Source organism: Poecilia formosa, unplaced genomic scaffold (genome assembly GCF_000485575.1).
Source record: "Poecilia formosa unplaced genomic scaffold, Poecilia_formosa-5.1.2 Scaffold89, whole genome shotgun sequence".
In the NCBI taxonomy this organism is placed as follows: domain Eukaryota; kingdom Metazoa; phylum Chordata; class Actinopteri; order Cyprinodontiformes; family Poeciliidae; genus Poecilia; species Poecilia formosa.
This window is the reverse complement of record NW_006800028.1, coordinates 733,487-751,218: the sequence shown is the minus strand read 5'-3', so window position 1 is coordinate 751,218 and position 17,732 is coordinate 733,487. Positions and strand designations below refer to the sequence as shown.

Genomic DNA, 17,732 nt, shown 5'->3' with positions numbered 1-17,732 from the left:
GGTATAGGACAACTGGCTTCAGGCAGCCAGTTGTCCTCCTAACTAAAGTAATTTAAAGTCTTCTATCAAATTTCTCCATGTTTTAGAAGACTATAAATAAGAAACTCTCACAAAGAGAATAAAAAACTGTGGGCAACATCTTTAAACATTCAAAACAGCAGCATTTCCTCAGCAATGAAGTAAATCAAGTCAAGATGAGCCAACTCCTGGAAATGTCACACATAATTTCCACAAGTATCTTTCTCTGTGTGTGTGATTGACAGTTAAAGAGAAAAGAAGAAAACATTGGCAGTAGAGAGGTGTGTGATTCTGGTGTGTACTATATTTCTAAACATGACTTTCTGCGTATAAAAATACCAGGAAGACTCATTTTCTTCACCCTCGATGAATCACACTCAGTTCTCACTAACCTACTTAACAGGAACTCTTCACACCGTTTGAAGTAAACACAAAGGAGGAACATGAACATTTCCTCAACAACGAGGAAATTTGACAACTAAGGGACCCAAGCTGGGGGAGCAGAAATGTATTTTATTTCAGAATCAAAGCAGAAGCGCGAGGAGGACTCCCTGCGCCCATTGACTGTGCTACAAACACAGATCCCATGTCGCCTCATTGGGTTGTTTACTTCCCACCCCGCGTTTTATTCGTTAGTCTTAAAGCAGCAGGTGTTTGGGCACTTACAGTACATCCTGTCAGCTCATTGCTGGAGGTGTACAAATAATCACCTCAAAAGGATGTAGTAATAAGCATAAATGTGTGTCTAAATTATGGAAAAATGGTCAAAACAATTCACTATTTTTAGACAGCTTCGTAAATGTGTTTTAAAAATACATCTGTGCTAATCTGCTCATTAGTTAGCAAAGATATGTAATCAGCTGCGGGGTGACAAACTGTAGAAGCAGTTAAATGCCTACAAGAGCTAATTCAGGTCAGTTTAAACATTTGCTACTCCGTTTATTATTTAGAAAGATGCAGAAAGAAAATTTTACTTTATAAGTTTTGATTATGTCATATTCACCAGACAAGTTGTCAGTGTTTAACCTAGTTTGCCTTACTGTTTATGTGATTAGACTTGTGAGTGACACTCAACATCTAGTAACAGTAACAGACACTTTCTTGGCTCAGGGGTGTTATTGCAACAAGCTTTCACATTTCTCTTATGAGAAAAGCCATCTCTGGATTCCTGCCCACCTCCACTTCCCCTCTTTTACTTTACCCTCTGCAAAGAGTCAGAAGGCAAAAGAAAAGAGGAAAAAAAAATATCTGTAGACAGAGAAAGGAAAAAAAACAGGAGGGGAGAAAAGGCAAAAAACAAACAGAGCAGGGAATAAATCAATGTGTGCTAAGAAAAAAAGTAACAAAATATTAAATACAGGGTATGAAAAAAATGAGGGAAAAAAGAATAAGATTGGAAATAAAACGGAAAATAAATAGTGCCAATGTTAAATTTAAATAGTTGAAAATGACATATTAATTTGGCACACTGATCAAATAAGATGGGAACATTCTTATTAATTTTTTAGATGCAATATTAGGTTTTAAAATTACAATTTATTTATATCTAGATTTATTGCAAATTTTGGCAGGATGTGAACTCTACAATTAGCATGTTGAAGCTCTCTGTACATAAAACTCCATGACTTTTGTTTTCTCATACAACCAATAAGCTTGTATGAGTGGGAGTTTTAAAAATTTGCAATTTTTTAAAACTGAATTCAAGAAAAACATGTTTATAAACAAATTAAGGCGATTTGTTCCTTGGGATATAACCGACTATTGATTATTTGTGCGATTGTGTGACTTGTACAAGCTAGTTGCGGTAAAAACAATCAATAGTTGGGGAAAAAAAGAACCAGAAAATCATGTCAGTAAATAGACGGAGCAGTTGTCTTCATTTAATATCACCGCAAGGAGCCAGCAATCAACACCCACCTGTTCCTCCTCCACCAGGCCAGAAACGGGGCCATCACCCGAGACGGACCGTTCTGGTAAGCAAGGCTTATAGCTGCAAACATGCTGGTGAGACACAACCTGGGGGGTAAAAGAAAAATAAGAAATTTATTCTCACATTCAACTCATCAGGAGTGAGTTTATCATTTATGCATGACAGACAGAGCAAGGCATTTTACCAAAACATCAAACTGTTCGCATGAGAGAAAAGCAGTGGTGTTTCAACCAAAGTGATGTTTATACGAACTGACAGAGAGAATACGCTGAAACAATGACAGGAACAGAAGAAGAAATGAGTGGGAGTTATGCAACTTCCAAGTTTTACTTGGTGAACTTAAATTTACAAAAGGTTAATTCCACGATGCAAAGGAACCCTCCAACTTTTTGGAGGAATGTGGAAGTGTGCATTTGTACCTCTCTCTCCAGCCATTGACAGAGCTGGTACCGCAGCTTCCCTCCGTCCAGTTCGTATCCCGTCGACAGAGTCCGGAGTTCGTTGCTCATGATCTTCAAGCAAGCGGTGAACTTAAGGTGGGCCAAAAAGATGTCTTCAGATGGAGCAATGAAGTCATCGCCATCTTCGCTTTCCTCACTTTTTAACGTTTCTGCGATAGTCACCATGGAGTCCTGTCGGTCCTGAAACACGCTGTTGTCTGTTTTTTTATTGTTTTCCAAAACGTTCCCTTCATCTTCGTCCTCTTCGTCTTTGTCGCTGTCCCACTTCAGATCCAGGGGCTCATCTGGTAGCGCCATCGACGGCTGGCTCCAATCGAAACTCAAGACTGAGTCGGACCTGCTGTTGCTGTTTCCATCCGAATGGTAGCCGTTCAGGTCCGGCGGAGACCAGTCGGGTTCCGATGCCGGCCCATTCTTGCTCCCGATGCTCAGTTCATGTGGAATGTCTTTTACTCCGTGATGGGAAACTTTGGAGTGCTTGTGAACTTTAGGCATTTTGGAAAGGACTTCAAGTGCCAACATGGGGCATCCGGCGTGGAGGTGTGCGTATGCAGTCGTGAAGAAGAGTCTCCTCTCATCCAGGCTGATGGAGTCGGCCCTGCGGACTTCAGTGGTCAGAGCAACTTTAGCTTTGTCAGAAGAGCTGAAATGGCGGCGAAGGAGCAGCGGGTGTGTGCGGAGGTAGATGTAAAAGTTGAAAACCTCAGGGTTGCTTGCAGACATGGTTGAGGAACCTGGAACAGATGCAAAGGGACAAAGAAACTGTCAAATCTAAATCCAGAAGTCCTACAGACCCCAAAAATACGCGCCGTTTACACCGCCTTGTTTAAGCATTTAAACTCTTTAATTTTTATTTATGTTTCATCATGTCACGTCGTCAAACTTTGATATATTCAAATCAGATTTTCTATATTTTCTTTGCATGTCTCAAACTATTTATCTTTAAAAAATATTCAGCTCAGTCAGACTGGACTGAGAGCATCTGTGAACATCATGCCACAGATTCTCATTTCGGTTACGGCTTAGACTTTGACTGGGCCATTCCAGCAAATTAATATGCTTTCATCTAGACCAGGGGTGCCCAATATGTCAATCGCGATCGACCGGTCGATTGCGGAAAGGTTTTGAGTCGATCTCGGCAGGTGACAAACTGAATGCCGCCAGGACGCCGAGAGCAGCACTTCCTCTTCTGACAGGCTTATCAAAAATATTCACTAAGATCCTAAACGTTTGTAGATTCATTAAAAAAAGAATAATTATAAAAAGTCAACAAAACATGTTAAAATTAATAATCTCAGTAATTATTGTTTCAACAAGGTGTTGCGCAATTCAGTGTGTTTCGGTCCCATTAACAAAAAAAAAGGAGAAAAAAAAAAGCGACTCAAAGACCGACTGACGAGCAGAGCAGGACTTTAAAATTAGCTACTCAACCACCGCTGTGTTCATGAGAGGCTTATTAACAATCAAGAAATAAATATCAAGCCTGGAAACCTGACATCGTAACAGACTGAATGTTGTGTTTTTAATGTAATCTTTGCTCAGCACAGGCGGTTGCCATGGCAACGGGTGTGCTAAACGACAAAGAGAAAAAGTAAAAAGGTAGGAGTGGTTTTGAGTTGATCGTCTGTTCGGGTTGTTTTACCTTTGTTTACCTTTGCTGTGGCTCATCACACCTGCTGTAGTTTCTGAACATTCAATAAACGACAAACTTGGACTAATTACCTTGTTCTTTGTGAGCATGCGTCACAACAAACATCAAATAGGACAAATATAAGTTTTAACAAATTCTACCAAGATAATTATGTGAAATTAAATTAATTATATCCCGACTTCAGAAGATTTGCCTTTACCTTTTCTGGGCTCTTTGGTTCCTCCAATCAGTCTGTAGTTTCTCATACTGAGGTCATCAAACCAAATTTCAGATCTACCATGACTGACTGACACCTGCTGGCGTCAGGTCTGCAATCAGCTTCTGCATTACGTTTTCTGTCACTTTATTTCTGATATAACTGATGCATATTCACATATAAATAAGTAAAAAGAGTTTAATTAGCAATTTTTATGTTTTTGTGTCATGAGGTAGATCTCAGGCGGCTGGTGAGAGAAAAAGTAGATCTTGTGCTCAAAACGTTTGGGCACCCCTGATCTAGACCACGGGTGTCCAGCTAAAGTCTTACAGGTTTCAAACGTGTGATGGTTGAATTAATTCCTCAGAAAGTAACACAGCTCTGCAGAGGCCTAATAATGAACCTTCTTTGAAATATTTACCATGTCTGCATACAAACTATACCTCTTGTGGTTTTTCTTTAAAAAAAATGCTTTCCTTATTTCCACTCCATCATAAAGGCCAGATTTATGCAGTGAACTTAATCGTCCTGTTGACATCCTGTTGAGCTTTGGATTTTTTGAAAGATTACCATTAGTCTCTTCTCTGATTAATTTTAGTCCTGCGTCGCCAATCATTAGGGTATTTTATAACCTATAACAATTTTGATTAGGGGCATCAGTAAAATGTGCAAATATATGTCATATTTTTTGCCTCAACTTCAAAATTACATTTTGCAATGAGTTGGTGTTTTGAATAAATTCCAAATAAAAACACACCGACAAAACCTAATGTTTAAGGGATGTGAGGCTTTAGAAAGTCACTGTAACCAGATCAGAGCTCATCCACCTCAACCATCTCCATTGGGATTCAAAATATATGAAGCAGCAGCAGAAGTTGCTCACTGATATACATTGCAGTTACTGAAATGTAAAAAGAAGAGCTAGAAGGGAAAAAAATGCCTTAAGGGCAGGAAGGTGAGGAATCAAATTTCCTTATCTAAATAAATATTGAAAAATTCAGAGATAGAGAGCATCTAAGTTTAAAGAGTCAGAGTATTTTTTAAATTTGCAGGAGCCAGCGTTATGTTTTCTGTAAGCATACCAGCTGTGGTTTGAGAACATTATTTATGGAAAAGACATGTTAGCATAGGGAGGTTTAATCTGGGACTGGTTTGGCTTTCAAGTCAAATAGAAAAGGTTCACACCGAGTTCAGGTCTTCATCCATTGTTAAAGGAAGAGTTCAGATTTTTTACGGCACAGCTCGTCTTCGTAATCATGCTCATTTAGCAGATTCTGACATATACCTGCTGCATGCTCAGACTAAAAATACTTTTACAGTTCCTGGATTACCGCTAGCATAATTAGCTTATTTCAGAAAACATTTTAATGTTAAAAGCCAAACATTACAAAATAAAGAAAACTGACTGGATCTTCAACTCTTGTGTGGTGCAATGAATGTAGGGCTGTCCCAGTCAGGATTGGTTTGAATATTCAGCTGCAGAAGTCCCAGCCCAATACCTCATTAAAATTAGTTAAAACCCAGTAGCTTTAAAGTGGTGTGAAATAAACAACATTTCATCAGCATCAGTATTGCACAGTATTCAACTCACTCACCAGGGACTCTGTTTCAACATGAAGATCTATAGGAAGGTAATGCTTATAAAAATGTGTTCGATTTGTACAAACTTTAATTAACTCGTGTTTTTCTCCTATGGACAATATTTTCATCCACAGCAGTTGGCTGAAGTGTTAGGCTAAAATTTTTATGACCAAGTTTGGCTTCAGCTGATTATGTGCAAACAAAACATTCAGAAAAAAACTCCCCAAACTCAACACTTCACTTTGAACAAAGAGATGAATTTGTGTTTCGGTTTACGGGGGATAGGTGAGGTTTGGAAATGGTCAGCGTTACCTCAACACTACCAATATGTAAGTTTATGGAGAAAAGCACCAGGCATTCCCTCTATAGAGTAAAAGTAAACGTAAATGTGATAAAGTTAATTCTGCAGAAATAAATGTTATGTCTTTACATGGGACAAGTGTAAAGAGAAACAGGTCAGGTGATGCTGACAGAACAGTAGCTGCAATAGCCAATACAGTCTCTCCATCACTGTGAAAATCACAAAAACAATTTTGATCAGTGAAATATTGTGCCTGTGATACAGTTTTAGACAGCCACAGACACAAAACAAGCTCCAACTGTAAAAAATATAGTGATGAAATTGCACTGTTACAAGTGCAGCCTGCATAAAATTATAGAAAATAAACTTATCACAGGCATCATGATCAACAACAGGCGTTATATTGAATAAAGCCTCGACTGAGACCCAGTACTTGGGTTTGGATGTGGACATTTTTACCTTACCTTAAAGCTAACTACATAAATATTTGTGTGGAAAGAAACCAAGTATTTCCTTTACAGAATAAAAGGTAAACTTAAGGGTGATCAAGTTAATTCAATATAAACAAATGTAATCATTAATAAATGTTTTTGGTAGAAAAAAAGAAAAGACGACCTCAGAGCGACACTATACATACCACTGTCACATTTGTTCTGAGAGGGTCCAGAGCTTTTGCAGTTTGCAGGCTGCTCAATCAGTGTGTCCAGTGCCCTGCTGTAATCTTCCAGGACCCAGAAAGCTATGCTTCGCAGGAACGGATCTGGATGGACTGGAATCTGAAAGACACAGGAAATGACTATGGCTACAGAAGTTCACAAATCAAAACGAGCTGGGTGGCATCATAAAATATTGCATGTTTAAAGAAAATAATAATAATACTACTTGTGTGTCTTTTACATGGGCTTATACAAAGTGCTTACCTGTTTGTCTTGACCCAAAACATGTCTCTGGAGGATCTTTTTATAAGTAGAAGATATCTCAAACTCGGATTCATACAATCTAGAGATCACCAGGGCCAACTGCAAGTCCTGCATTTTCTCTAAACACACCTAAAAGGAGCAAATAAATCAGTCAGTTATTATATATACTATTTGTTTCATATTCATGTAAAAAAGTAAAATGTCCTAGGAGGAAAACATTTTGGTTGCTCAGAACTGATTTATGGTGAGATGCATTTCAATGAGACAACCTCCCAGCCAGGGAAAATGAGCAAAGTCAATGATAGCCCTTCGCCTGGGTGAAGCTCATTACCATAAAATGCTTAGAGAGGTAGTGGTTACTCATGCAGATGTAACAATGTGACTCATTGCTTAAGGGACCATCTGAGTAGGAATAACCTTGATAAGTAAAAGCCTAAATAATCATGATGGCCCGTGTCAACTCCCTGATAGTGATAGCTGCAGACTGACAGACGGCAGCCGTTTTAGTCACCATGCAAACACAGCAATGAAAAACAGTCAACTTTTAAGAATTAGAATGCAACAAATGTGACTTCCAATCCACTCTCCTCTCAAATGAAGACATTTCAAGCATAAATATAGGGGAAAAAAAGTTGGGAAAAGATAAGGTGGATTCAGTGCATGAATGCAGAATATTGATCTAGCTACTCTAGCTCTTCTGACTGCTTTTCAAAGTAAGAAGTCAGACTGGTTAACAACTTTTAAAACTACAGACCCAACCACAGGAGGAAAGGCTGCAGCACTCAATTAACTGCCAATATTAAACAACTTTTCCAGACTACAGTTTCCAGAGTTCTCAATCCGTTTTCTGTTTTCTTTTTTTTTTTTTTTGCATAAATAAAAGGTTTTCTAACGCAGTGACTGCAGATATTTCCACTGATGCTTCTAAAGTGGAACCTGCAGAAACCAGAGAGTGTAAAATAGAAATGTATGGATGGTCAAACAGATAAACAGATAGAGGACTGAAAGACTGATGGACAGATAGGCGAGCGGGAGTGTTGATGAACTGACAGACGGTCAGACAAACTGAGACGGACAAAATCAAAAAGAATAGGGATGGCTGGATGTGAAACACTGAATAACTGATGCAGAAACATAAGAATGGGTGGATAATGATACTAAAAAACAGATTCAGCATTTACTTATTAAAACCAGCCATCTAATTGGGTTGTGAACAGGCAGTGTAGCTGAAACAACAAAACCTTCTGATAAACACATTGTCATATGTTTTTTTTTTTCCCCACTTGCCTCCACGGCATCCTTAAGGGAGCCAGCCAGCAGAAAGAAGGCAGCAGAATGCTGGAACCGCTGCTTTCCCAACAGAGAGAAGGCGTTCTTCAATGCAGCTTTCCTCCACCTGTCCTCGCTGAAGTTGTTGTGGAAAAACTCTGTCATTTTTGTATTTTTCTGAGACCTGGAGAGAAAAACATTTAAAGAACATCAACGTCACCAATCCTTAGCAGCTTGACACAACTAAGCTTGTATAGGAACAATGTGCCACAGCATATCAGAGGCGCCTACCTGTACAGTCCCCAAACCACTGCCTTCTTTTTCATTGCAAGGTAAAATATAGCAGCATCCAGAGGATCATTGTTTCTCTGAAACGAAGCCTTGGCAACCTGGAAAAACAAGGAGGAGCATATGATTTGGAGAAATACACTCTGGCCACTTTTTTAGGTGCAACTATTTAAAGGTTTAACTTAAATAGTCAAGCAGAAAAGTCCTTCTACACATCTAGATATGATCATGGTGACTGACTTAAAGGTAGAATGAGCACCAAACGGGACGGGGGACTTAACATTAAATGTGACATTGTTATTGATGCCAGAATAGCTGTTCTGGGTATTTCATAAACTGCTGATCTGAGATTTTTAACACAGAACGGCCCAAAAATGAGGAAATATTTAGTGCGTAACAGCTGTGTGGATGAAAAACATCTAATCAATATCAGAGGAAACCTGACAGACTGGTTTGAGATGACCGACGGGCAACAACAACTCAAGAACACATTTGTTACATCATCCGTATTTGGACGCACAGCATTTCCAATCTTGTAGAAAACGGCATAAAAGAGCAAAAGATCAAACTGTAAGCTAAGAACAGAAAACTGCAGAGGAACTCGGGCTCATCAAAATTGGACAATAGCAGATTGGAAAAAGGCTGCCTGGTCTGAAGAGTCTGGATTTCAGCTGCAACAAAAACAAATTCCTCAATGCATCAACTGTTCTGACTGGAGGTGTTGAGGTAAGGGGGATATTTTCTTTGCACCCTCTTTGAATTGGCCTTCAATTGAATTGAAGGCCAATTGAATTAACCGTTTTCAATTGGCCTTCATTAGTCACTGTCTCAGTCGAGTTGATCACTTTTGAGTTATGGTGGGACGGGAGATTTACAGCAGCAAAATTGCAAGATTTTATAAAACCAACAAAAACGTGTGGACAACTCAATCAGCACAAGTATGAATATACAAAGCAGTCAATTTTATTTTATGAGAGGATGTCAGATACATTTGTTTAATGTTTTGCAGCAGTTTTGGCTTAAAATCATCTAACAACTTTAATCAAATCTTTATTTGAAGAATAAAAACAACAATTATTCTAACAGGTTGAAAACTATTATTTAACTAAACCTTCTAATTAGTTTGTAATTAATTTAGCTACATTGGTTTAAGCAAAATTATCAATTATAGTTTTCTTGACCTGCACTGATGGTGGCAGCATGTTGGAGTAGTTTTCTTATATTAGTTCAGATTTTTTTTCCTTTAGTAGACTATTTATTATTCATCATAACTGAATTACATGATGGTCCGTTTTACCTTCTCTATACACCTGCGCAGCTTGTTGGTGCTGCGCAGCCACCAGCCCACACCCATGGCTCGGAGCTCGGCCCAGGTGGGCTCTCCCTTCTGCAGGGCAGGCAGCATGTTCAGGAGCTCCTCCTCAGCTTCAGAGTGGAAGGCCCAGGCATACTGACACGTTGAAAGGCCTACAGACAGAAAAGAAAGAGCCAGAAAACTAGTTTTGTAGTTAAACTTCCAACAACGTAGACCAAAACTGTAAGATTAGAGGCTGCTTCAGCAAAGGAGACAAGGATTTCCTCTAACGGATAACATGTGGAGAGCCTAAAGGAAGCATTTTAGATGTCTCAAAGGAAACATTACTGCAGTAGTTTAGAGTGATGAATAGACCGTAGCTTGTTCACTTCTCCTAAAGAGAACTGCAGTCAAGTGTCCACAATTGAGACTATCATTTCATTCTCTTTCTTGCTTTAGGGATTCTTGGAGTTACTGCTCTGAACGAAGCCCAGATTAAACAAGCGGAGAGACAAACAACGAGGTAAGAAACTTACAATGTTAATAACATGCCAACAACCCCAAATATGATCTGTTGTTGAAAACATCACTGCTACATATTTTAACTAATTCTACTCTTTAAGTTGTGCATGAACAGATTTTTCAGATAAACTGCCTTATCAAAAGATGTACATATACATCTTAGAACTGCTACTTCAATTCAGTTCAGCAGTGTGAGATATTTTAGTGGTAATAAGAAAATGAAAGATGGGTGTTTCCTGGGGTGGAAACATTCAGAGTGGTGTATGTTATGTCCAATCGCTATTTTAACACCAAATGATGAGGAAACCATGTTCAACAAAAATGACCAGTGTGGCAGATATTTAATTTCAAATGTGCAGGAATCCCAGGCTTTCTCCATCCCAGAAAGCCCAGGATGGAGGATCTTTAAGCAGTTGTACATACAACACCACTGTACCTTGCCGCAGCAGCTGGGCTCGATGGACAGGAGGCAGCGATGTTAGAAGGAAGGTATGGAGTCTGACAGCCAGCAAGAACTTCAACCCACACTCATCCAGTGTTTCTCCACCTGCAATATTTATTAAAAACTGTTCTGCCTCCAAATATGACCACATTCTGCTGTGAGTCGTAAACGTATTTACCCAAGTCATTTGAATGTTACATGTCTGGTTTACCTTTGCTCTTATCCTGGTTATCCTTGAGGTCTGTGCTTGTCGTGGCGATTGTGTCCGCCAGCGCCATGAGGGACATCTGCTCCATTCGGGTTAATCCAGGCAAACTGGAGTGGAGGAGGTGGCTGGATAGAACCTGAGCATGCTCTGGCCCAAAGTATGTCGGACTGTACTGGGAAAGGTCAATAACCTACAAATATGGAGCAAAACAGACAATGGGTACCATGTAAAGTTTTAAGATGCATTTAGATCAACTTGACAGAATTTGGAAAATATGTCCAGACAGAGCAGACAAGAATATATTTAATAAACTTTTTTTTAGCCAGGTACAGAGTTTTTGCAGAACATTTGCTGATCTCAACAATGAATTTGAAAACCAAAAAAGCCCAAACGGTTGCTTTGTCCACGGAGCAAGTTCAAAGAAGCAGTTAACCTTATTCCCAGATTCTTCCTGTTCGTTGTCCAGAGGATCCAGATCCAGAGTGTTGTGTGTATGAAAGAGCTCATCATAGGCATCAGTCTGACTGGAGCCATGTCCGCTGTCACCGCTCATACTGCCTCCTTTCTCTGCAAAAGCAACACATTAACTGAGCTGAAACAGACAAGACAAGCAGAGCACAGAAAGCCTGAAACAATATTCTGTAATACTGCTGAAAAAGGAGACGACAGCTTGTATTCTTTTTGTTTTAAACATGAAAAAGGACATAACAGAATGCTGCTTAATAAGAAGAGAGTGCCTTTCTTTGCATCTCACACAGTAAGGAAGTTTAGCCAACAATGATACCCATTTTTAGCCTAGCGATAGATGTCTGGCTCCAAACAGTGATATAAATATCATCACTTTAGACATGAATCCAGATGGATTTACAAAGTGTTTTAGTTAGAAAAAAAATAGCAAATCATTAAAAAAAATTTAATCCATCTCACAAAGTTTGCTTAATTAGAAATTGTTAGTTCAATATGTCGTCAACTGAAGATGAAATGTTTACATCTATATATGAACATAGTATCAAATCAGCAGGTCAGAATTCAACAAAAATGTTGGGTTGATGCTGAAAAAATTAATTCCTGTCATAAATTCACTTGTTTGCATTCGAGGAGATCTTCCAAACTAAATACTGCTTTATTTTCAACTTGGCACATTTCCAATAACCTCCATGCTTCAAACTCACCAAGATGTGGTGCATCCTCATCAGCTGCCAGCAGAGCGTAAAGAGGCAGGGGAGGGACGGAGCTTATCTCGGTGTAGTCAGGGCTGGAGCTTTCTGACTTGTTGAATATCTTTTGGTCCCTGGCTGTGCTGCCTCCCACACTGATAGTCCGAGAGCGCACGCGTTTCTCTGGATGGGTGGCATTGTCCTTGAGTATCACTATCTCCCCAGCAATGCATTTTACCAAGTGAGAGAGGATTGCTTTGGCACGGTGAACCTGAAGACAGAGAAATCATGTTACAAACACACAGCTTAAATTAAGGTACTCGTTTTAGTTATTTTGCTAAATAGCCAACAACAACCACTGTAAGCATAAACATGAACTCTACAGAGTGGGAATAAAAAAAGAGGCCAAAAATTATAAGGCTGTGCAGCTGGCTGTCCTCTGCAGGAACCACTTGAGCTACAGGAGCAAATTTTGCACCTCAAACTAATTTCACAGCGACCACAGGCCAGACAATCAGCAGAAAAACAGTTTAACAGGGGTTAAGCTGGGTTACTTTCTTGGCTCCACTTTCTAAGCACGTTGAATTGAACTACTACTTCTCTCAGAAAATCTTGCATGCTTTTGTTTAACTGCTAAGCTCTCAGACGATGTGTTGGTTTAATCTGCAGGTGTTTCTGGGTAAAGAGGACTCGGCAGTTTTCAGTGTGAGTCGGATGTTTAAAAATAAACTTCAGCTGAGCCACAAAAGGTTAGCAGGGAACTTTACAGCAAAGCTGTTCTGTTTTAGCCTTCTGAAGAGTTGAATCTTGTCTGCCGCAGATCATGCTGGAGGAGAAGATGTTGACGATCTTTTGTAGATGATGTTAAAACATAACAGAAAATTATTGCTTTCTTCTTTTCAACTAAACATGAAGCTGGATACAGTCACTCATTTTAAAAGGAACTTGTAGTGCAGGAAAATTAGGTCATCATGTGATGTTGGGCATATTACATTATCAGCTGTGCAAATATAGAGTTAATGAGCAGTAATCTGTTCTGTAAACAACTAACTTTGCTGCAATACAGTTTTTTTAATACATAACTATGTTATATAAGCATGGGGATTTGACTATGTATTCAGAATAATGCAGAAGGAAGGAGCTCTAAGTTTCGTGCTGATTTTGAGAAATCACTGGGTTGGATTTTTCTCTAAATATTTTATTGGGACAGCTCAACTTTTGGTTTTTAGTATTTTGTTGTCATTTATGGTGATTAAAGAGAAATTAGCTTAAAACTCCTGTCAGATTAATCTAAAGTTTTGCAGATGCACTAAAAATTCTTGATAACCATTGTGTGTGTTTGGGTTTAAAGTTTTAATTTTACCAATACGTTTCTTCTGACTGAAAGTGATAATGCTTTTGGCACGGCCCCGTCGGGTTCCTGATCTGAAGTTGATTGGAGGATCTGTGGAGCTTACAACCTCAACTATTAGAAGCTCATCAGCAAAATAACAATGAAAACTTTGCTGTGCTGCAATTAAAACGAAGGTTTTAGTGCTAAAAAGGTCGCAAAATTATTCATCTAATGTTTAATGAAAAGGGTCTAAATACTTTCCAACAGGCAGTTTTTTATTAAAATGTAAATGATAGATTTTTTTTTTTCATTGCTGATCCTCTTTACATTTCTTTCCAGCTTTATTTTGTTTGACAATTGCCCATCTCATCTGTCAGCCATCTTCTTGGTTCAACAAAAATGCTTCGTAATCTAAATTTATCATTTTGGACAGTATATGGACCAATGATGTTTTCACAAACGTGTAGACAATTTAAGAAAATTAATAGTGTTTGCTTGTAATGCACAGTTTCAGATGAATGAACACTGTAGTAACAGAACATTACCTTGAAATTATTGCTCCAAAAAAAGGAATCAACTAAAAACAGAATCAGAGGATTTTTTTTTACCTTCCCCAGGTCCAAAAGCTCCAGTAACTGAACAGGATGGTATTGAGGCAGAGTAGGAGAGAGTTGGTGAGCCGCTTCAAAGAGTCCGGAGTCTTCCATCTCTACAGGAAGGTCATAAACAGTTTTCTTCCCACTAAGTTTCTGCGCCAGGCTCATCATTGATCTTGTTAGGGATCGTTTGGGAAGGGTCAAAGAAGCTGTGGGAGCACCAGTGGTGAAAACGTCCTCTTGGCACTGTCTGACAGCTGAGACTATAGAGGAGATGCTGCTGCTGACATCTGTGTCTTGGACGGCCGCAACGCTGGGTTTGGGGGGAACCGGTGGTTGCCACTGGGAGTAAACATGCATTTCACAGTCCATGCCCACTACCAAGATCCCATCTCGAACCCAGGACAGTGACACTGGGATAGGTAACGAGCCTTCAACAGAGGAAACCAGATTAACGGATCGAAGGAGAACCAGACGAGACAGACTTTGGTCTCTATTTGTTTCAGAAGACAGGCCTAAGTCTGGAGGCTTCCCAGAGAGACGGCCATACATATATATCTTTGTCCCAATGCCAACAGTCAGTATGTGTGACCCATCCTCTTGGGAAACCCAGTCCAAGTGAACCTGGCTCCCATTAGCAGAACCAGGACAGTTTCCGTTTAGTGTAGAGAAGTCTGTGCTATTTGGAATATTGGCATGTCCGTTGCTGGTGGAAGAAAAAGTTGTGGGATCTGTGCTTTCCAGGACTATAGTTTGCTCCAGTATCCACTCTGAACCACCAGTGGACTCGCACTGAAAGGTGCTGATATGGACTGATGGTTCCTTCGTGTTGGCTGAGTTGGGGCTTAACGCGAGACTCTGACAAGGCTGTAGAGTAAGCATTGGGGTAATGTGAGTGTTGCTGCAGAAGGGGGAGGATGCCAGGGCAGGAGGGGACTGCAATAGTCTGTGAGTGGTCAGATGAGGTGCTGAGTTCAGTGGTGGGTTCGTCTGCCTGTAGGCGACAGCAATCCGTCCAGAGTGACAGCAGCTGACCTTGATGGGCCGACCAGGCACGCTCACGGCGCTGCTGCTCGGATGAGTCTCCTCCACCAGCAGGGGCCACTCTTCCCACTGATACACCAAGCTGTGTACACTGGACGGGTCCGTTTTCAAAGCAGTACACCTCCAGAAACGCACCTTTCCATCAGAACAGGAAGTAGCAAGGAGATAAGGCACACGGCCCGACGGCAGAGAACATGATGCACTCAGATGACCTGAAGAGATAACACAGCATTAGCTGAATTAGTCAAATAGTTTGAAAAATCTTGTTTCCCTAAAATTGAATCATGTTAGACAAGCTTAAATCTTCTCCACATCTGCCAAACATGGCATTTTCTAGGCATACATTTTCACTTAAAGCCGAACCTTACTTAATTGGCATCTTACCCTTAACACAACAGAAATCAAAATTAAAGTGTTTTATTTCCTCATAACCATATAGATATGGAATAAGAACCAATTTGAGGTTCATTAGGTTAAATCTATACAAGCTTATTAAGTTCCTAGAGGTACCTTTAAAGCTCACTACACAACCCAGAACTCTGTTATATATTTTTTTTTTAATTCTGGATAATTCCCTTTTCCTGTTATTTCTGAACTTTATTAGGCAAAGATCCTATGAATCACAGCCAAAATAGTGCCAGTGGAAGCAGTGAAAAATAATTGACGTAACTTGGTTTTTTCCCCCATGTCTGACAACAGCTCTGCTTGTTACCATCAGTCCAATAAAATCCAGACTGATAAAAGCCTCTTTCACAGAACCACATCAATAAACTAAAACATGAAGAAAAGAGATGTTGTTAATGAAAGAGCAGGATATGCTTCATTTACTGTAATTGCTTTGTTTATCAAATAAGACTTTGGTAGACATGAGAAAAATCTTTATAATTCCAAAAAAAATAATTTTCTTCTGTCTTTAAACAAGTGTTAATTTAAGAAACTCTTTTATGTCTTGTTAAAATGTAAGTTTTAGTGTTTCCAAATCTCTTCTCTCATACATGATAGTGCGTCCTCATTATTTCTCACCTGCTGAAGGAGTAACGCTAATGACTTCCACCCCTTGCGGTAGAGCCATTTCTTGGCTGCACAGCATGTGCGTTGTCAGGCTGAGACGACAGGCGCTCTGTAAATTGGAAGTGCAGGGTTTACTCTTCTGTGCCGGAGAGCTGGGGATGTCGAAGACGAACTGAGAGCCAGTTATAGGAGAAGCTGCATTGATTTCTTTTTGAATTGTAGCTTCCTCTAAAAGGGGAAGGAAACACAAAAGGTAATAAGATTAAGATCTCAATAATGGTCTCTTGGGTTTATTTACAATGCACAAAGAATTATAATTGATTTTAAGTCGAGGCAAATTTATTAGTGTAGCTCCATTCATAAAATATAAGTATCAAACAAAAGAACATCAAAATTAGATTTGAAGATGTTAAACTGAACTGAAATTAATCCTTGACCTTTACAGTTTACGGCAGCTTTCTCTATAACTCCTCAACTTGTTCATATTATTAAGACTAGATGTTGTTTTGCTGTGACAGAAAAGTTGTACGTCATCAACATAAATATCGCAGCACACATTGCAGTACTTAATCTATGGGAGGAGGAGCTCCTAAATAATGAATCTAATAAAAATGGAGCCTTGAGAAAACCCACATGTGGTCTTTGTTACAATTTGTGACCACTCACTTTTCCAGTCATTTAAACCTTTATGAATACAGACTCCATGATTTGTTGTGGCCAAAATCCCGACTAGAACTCAAAGAAGTCGTTTTAAATAATAAACATGTTTTATTTGTAATGACTTTCATCTAAAATGGTAGATTTGATACTCTGTGGATCTGTAATTACTTCCAACTGAGGCATCCAGTCCTTAGACCATTTCTGGACAGCTAGTTAAAAATGACCTGAATGAAGACCTTCATATATCTAAACTGAAAGCTGAGTCAGGAGACTCACTAAGCTTGTTAAAGAAATAAAGTTAATAAAAAAGGAAGAGGGTGCTAAAACGTTTACCAAAGATTGGGAAAACAACAAATTTTAGTACCAAACAATAAGTACTGCCATCTAAATCTTTAGAGCAACAGATTACCAAGTCTTTTGAGGCCACAAATGTCTCTAATTTTAGATTTAGTGCAATAATACAAAACTTAATCTACATCCTCACAACCTTACAAAGCAGTTAAAAAGGTTTATTTTCTCAAAGTACCCACCTATTGTGACAGGACAAGCTGCCAGATGCAGATGCCACATGTGGAGCAAGGAGCGGCCAGTAGGCGTCAGTTCCACCACCACCAGAAAAAAACGTCCTGAGAAGGCTGGCTTACTGCAGCCTGCTGGGAAATGGGCACCGATAACAGATAAGATGTTGTTCCACTTTAACAAAAGACCGATCTTTAAAACAAATTAAAATGTCATGCCAGTAGGAGGAGACTGAGGAGTATCTTGTGTGTCTTCTGTTTTCATACTGCCAAGGATCAGATCCTCCTCAAAGACGTGCAGGAGCTGGGTCTCCTTCCCCTGCTGTTGAGAA

At 39.4% G+C, this 17,732-nt stretch overlaps 1 protein-coding gene across 1 annotated transcript in view; it reads right to left on the bottom strand.

Moving 5' to 3' along the window:
* dmxl1 (Dmx like 1) overlaps nt 1-17,732 on the bottom strand; it is a 61,727-nt gene that overhangs the window by 27,420 nt on the left and 16,575 nt on the right. The window contains exons 16-31 of the mRNA XM_016674039.1: nt 17,620-17,722; nt 17,413-17,532; nt 16,235-16,450; nt 14,180-15,423; nt 12,254-12,509; nt 11,515-11,648; nt 11,085-11,271; nt 10,868-10,978; nt 9,913-10,082; nt 8,619-8,716; nt 8,346-8,511; nt 7,059-7,187; nt 6,776-6,914; nt 2,368-3,143; nt 1,882-2,034; nt 1,215-1,222 (exon numbers count right to left, since the gene is read on the bottom strand). Of these exons, the coding sequence (XP_016529525.1) occupies nt 1,215-1,222; nt 1,882-2,034; nt 2,368-3,143; nt 6,776-6,914; nt 7,059-7,187; nt 8,346-8,511; nt 8,619-8,716; nt 9,913-10,082; nt 10,868-10,978; nt 11,085-11,271; nt 11,515-11,648; nt 12,254-12,509; nt 14,180-15,423; nt 16,235-16,450; nt 17,413-17,532; nt 17,620-17,722 (4,010 nt within the window). The remainder of the gene's footprint in view (nt 1-1,214; nt 1,223-1,881; nt 2,035-2,367; nt 3,144-6,775; nt 6,915-7,058; nt 7,188-8,345; nt 8,512-8,618; nt 8,717-9,912; nt 10,083-10,867; nt 10,979-11,084; nt 11,272-11,514; nt 11,649-12,253; nt 12,510-14,179; nt 15,424-16,234; nt 16,451-17,412; nt 17,533-17,619; nt 17,723-17,732) is intronic.